Below are 3712 nucleotides of genomic sequence, written 5' to 3'. Positions count from 1 at the left end.
TATTGCTCTGCATTTATTTTATCATGAAGCTTTAAATTGACGGCAAGCGTAGCACAAGCATCATTCCTCAGACACACACACACACACACACACTCCTTCCCTTCGTAGAAGCATGGAAATCGATCAAGCTCATGGCTCGGCAAACATCGGTGATTACTTGCCTAACAACAACTCTGTGCTATTTGGTTTACTAAGGACGAAGTCGGAGAGAAGCAAAGAAGCAGAACAGAGGGCCGCATGGCTGCGGTCTCAGCTGATCGGAGGAGGCCTGGAGTTCAACACCCCATTTGGAAAGCGCCTTCTCACGTATGCCGATCACACAGCATCAGGGAGGTGTTTGCAATACATTGAGAACTACATCATCCAAGAAGTCCTCCCTGTCTATGGTAGTCTACTAGCCTCCTTAGCTTCTTTCTTTGAGTTACTCCTCCCCTCTCTTTGTTAAAAGCATCAAGCTATTTCTTTCAAAGAAAAAACTTGAAGCATCTAAAGTTTTCGAAGTCTTCGACAAGAATTTATTATGTAAATTTTAGTTATTACTTCATAGTTTGTCTTCTGAATTGGATGGAAGAAATGAATCTGGATTGATCTGCCTATAGGGAACACGCACACGGATGATAGCTTTGTGGGGAGCAAGACCACAAGGATGGTTCACAAAGCGGCGGAGTACATTAAGCGATGCATGGGAGGAGGACCCAACGAGGCACTCATATTTTGTGGCTCGGGCTCCTCTGCGGCCATCAAGCGCCTCCAAGAGGTGATAGGCATTGCAGTGCCTTCGATCATGCGAGAGAGGGTGCTGAACTGCCTGAGGGATGAGGAAAGATGGGTTGTCTTTGTAGGGCCATATGAGCATCACTCCAACCTCCTCTCATGGCGTCAAAGCCTTGCGGAGGTGGTGGAGATAGGCATGGATGACAGGGGCCTTCTCGACATGGAGGCCTTGAGGATTGAGCTCATGTCCCCGAAGTATGCAAACCGTCCCCTGCTGGGCTCGTTCTCGGCCGGCAGCAATGTCACCGGAATCCTTACCGATACTCGGGCTTTGGCTCGCCTTCTCCACCAGCATGGCGCCTTTGCATGCTTCGACTTTGCTGCAAGGTAAGACGTAGCCTCTATTTTTTCCAATCTCATTGTATGGGCTGAGATTGGAACCGGATTGGGTCCTTGATAGAACAGTGCTCAGCTGCGTTCATGTCATGCCTGTTACTGTTTTCTGTCATGGTTTGGGCAGCTCTCGTTTTCAAAAATTCAAAGCATCATGCACCTAGGAGGCTAAGAAGAAAAGAAAAATAAAGATGTAGGGTGACCAAGGTGGGTTTGACACTCAACTTGGTCAAATCATTTGCTCTATATTTTAGTTTAGCAGCAAATACCTTTTTCTAATACTCAATCAAGCAAGTGATGTAATTTATTTTGTTAAGAATGTATCAGACGTGATTCCAAATCAGCTGACAGCTAGGGACCTGAATAGGAGACTTGGAGTCCATTAAAAATTATGGTTTGACCTTGTGATCGATACATTTTTGGCTAGCCTCAATATCTAAATGCATCGTTGTCCTTTCTTCTACCTTCAACTTGAGATGTCGCTTGCTGGCTTCCCGCATTTTTTTTTTCTTTTTCCTCAGTTTTTTTGTCTCATAAAGAAATATAAGTTCTTCTTTAATATCCACAAGCAGGTAACTCCTTGCCCGGAATTCCTATGTTGATAAAGATCACTTATTAGCTTTAAGAAATGCCCACCTGCAAATAAGGTTCATCAGCAACTTCTATGACTTCTATGACTTCAAAAGCTCTAATATTAAACAAAAACATCCAGAGACCTAAACTGAACCATCCTTAACCTGTGGTTAGGTTTCTCCCAAGTCCACCCCTCCCAGGACTACTCCATCAGCTGTGACTTTGTCTTGGCCTTCATGTACATGTTCAAGGATTTAGCATCATGATGGTGCTCTTATGGCCTTATGTTTCATTATGCAGTGGCCCATACGTGGAAATTGATATGCGATCTGGAGATATAGAAGGATATGATGCGGTCTTCCTCAGTCCACATAAGTTTGTTGGGGGCCCTGGAACTCCTGGCATCCTTCTGATGAACAAAGACCTCTATCAGCTGAGGTCTTCCCCACCTTCAAGTTGTGGAGGTGGTACTGTAGCTTATGTCAATGGCTTCGATGAGAAGGTAATTATTAAGATGACTTCATGGTGAGATTTACTTGATTCTAGGATTGGCATCTAAGACGACGCAAAAATTTTAATGTAGGATACACTATACTATGATCATATCGAGGAGCGGGAAGACAATGGAACTCCACCCATCATCCAAAAGGTTAGAGCTGCACTGGCCTTCTGGGTGAAAGAGTACATAGGTCATGACTTCATCGATCTCCAAGAGCGAGTTTATGCTGAGACAGCACTCAGAAGGCTCCTCCCCAACAAGAACATTGTAGTACTAGGCAACAAACAAGTCAACCGACTCCCTATCTTCTCCTTCCTCGTGTACACTCCCATGAATTCCTCAGCCAATGAGGCATATGGTCCTAGAGCTGGTAATGGAGCAATCAGAGAAGCTTTTAGGTGGGCAGAGGGAGAGAGCAAGAAAGGCAAGCCCCTCCATGGGCGCTTCGTTGCCAAGCTACTTAATGACCTCTTTGGCATCCAGGCTCGTGGTGGGTGTGCTTGTGCTGGTCCCTATGGCCACTATCTCCTTGAAGTGGATGAGACACTTTCTCTTCACATTCGATCAGCTATCCTGAAGGTATTAATCCTAGTCTTCTTGCCTACTTATTCATATGTGATGCTGATTATAGCTAAGATGGTTCTCTTGACATTTGTTGCAAATAGTAATGCTAGTTGTCGTATTGGACAGGGGTACAGTGGATTGAAACCTGGATGGACTAGAATTAGCCTCCCATACTACATGTCCAAAGAAGAGTTTGCATTCGTCCTTGCTTCACTCGAGTTCATCGCAATGTATGGTCATCGATTCCTCCCCCTGTATCAATTTGATTGGGTGACAGGGGATTGGACTTTTCGAAAGCGGGTGTTCAAGTATCATCTGATGAAGGAAGAGCTAGCCCTTGCATCGCGTGACTTGTTGGTAGAGAATGGTATTGCTGCAAAGGAAGATAAGGCAGGGAATTTGGAGGCAGCAAGAGCAAGCACTGAGAGCTTCAAGTCAATTAGTGTTGCTCAAAACTATGAGAGTTACTTAGAGAGTGCAAGAAGCATCGCTCTTTCCCTTCCCGAGCACCCTCATCCAAGCACTGTTCCGGAAGACATAGATCCCAAACTGATCCTTTTCAGAATCTAATGAGCTCTTTAATCTATCTACGTACAACGGACTCTTCTTTGAATATGAAAGGGAGTAAAAGTATAAAACGAGAGCTAGTAGTTTACAATCATCAAAATCCAAGGGGAAATGTGGCCTATAACATCCAAAAGCCCTTCTTGAGCCTAAGAAGATCTGGAATATGTGGGAGAGGCTTCAGCAAGCTTCAGGCAAAGCAGTACAATGGCATGTTTTAACTAGAATAATGTAATATTAAATATAATGAATCGTGGAGTGTTTTAGCACTCTTGTTTTATTTGCTACTATGGGAGAAAGTATCCTTAACTACTTTGCCGAGTTCAGTGTTGTGAGAATTAGAGAAGTCCGAAGTCTATCAACGTGAACAGGTTGTAGTAGAGATTGCTCGAGTTATAGTCATTT

At 44.2% G+C, this 3712-nt stretch overlaps 1 protein-coding gene across 1 annotated transcript; it reads left to right on the top strand.

Moving 5' to 3' along the window:
- Positions 1-74: 74 nt before the first annotated feature.
- On the top strand, positions 75-3712 carry LOC103704882 (probable cysteine desulfurase). The gene is made up of 5 exons (XM_008788355.4): positions 75-386; positions 600-1101; positions 1981-2182; positions 2264-2758; positions 2870-3712. The coding sequence occupies exons 1-5, from the start codon at positions 113-115 to the stop codon at positions 3311-3313; spliced, it is 1917 nt and encodes a 638-aa protein (XP_008786577.2). The 5' UTR covers positions 75-112; the 3' UTR covers positions 3314-3712.

This window comes from Phoenix dactylifera, chromosome 14 (genome assembly GCF_009389715.1).
Source record: "Phoenix dactylifera cultivar Barhee BC4 chromosome 14, palm_55x_up_171113_PBpolish2nd_filt_p, whole genome shotgun sequence".
NCBI lineage: Eukaryota > Viridiplantae > Streptophyta > Magnoliopsida > Arecales > Arecaceae > Phoenix > Phoenix dactylifera.
The sequence above is the reverse complement of the archived record's forward strand: the minus strand, read 5'-3'. Positions and strand labels throughout refer to the sequence as shown.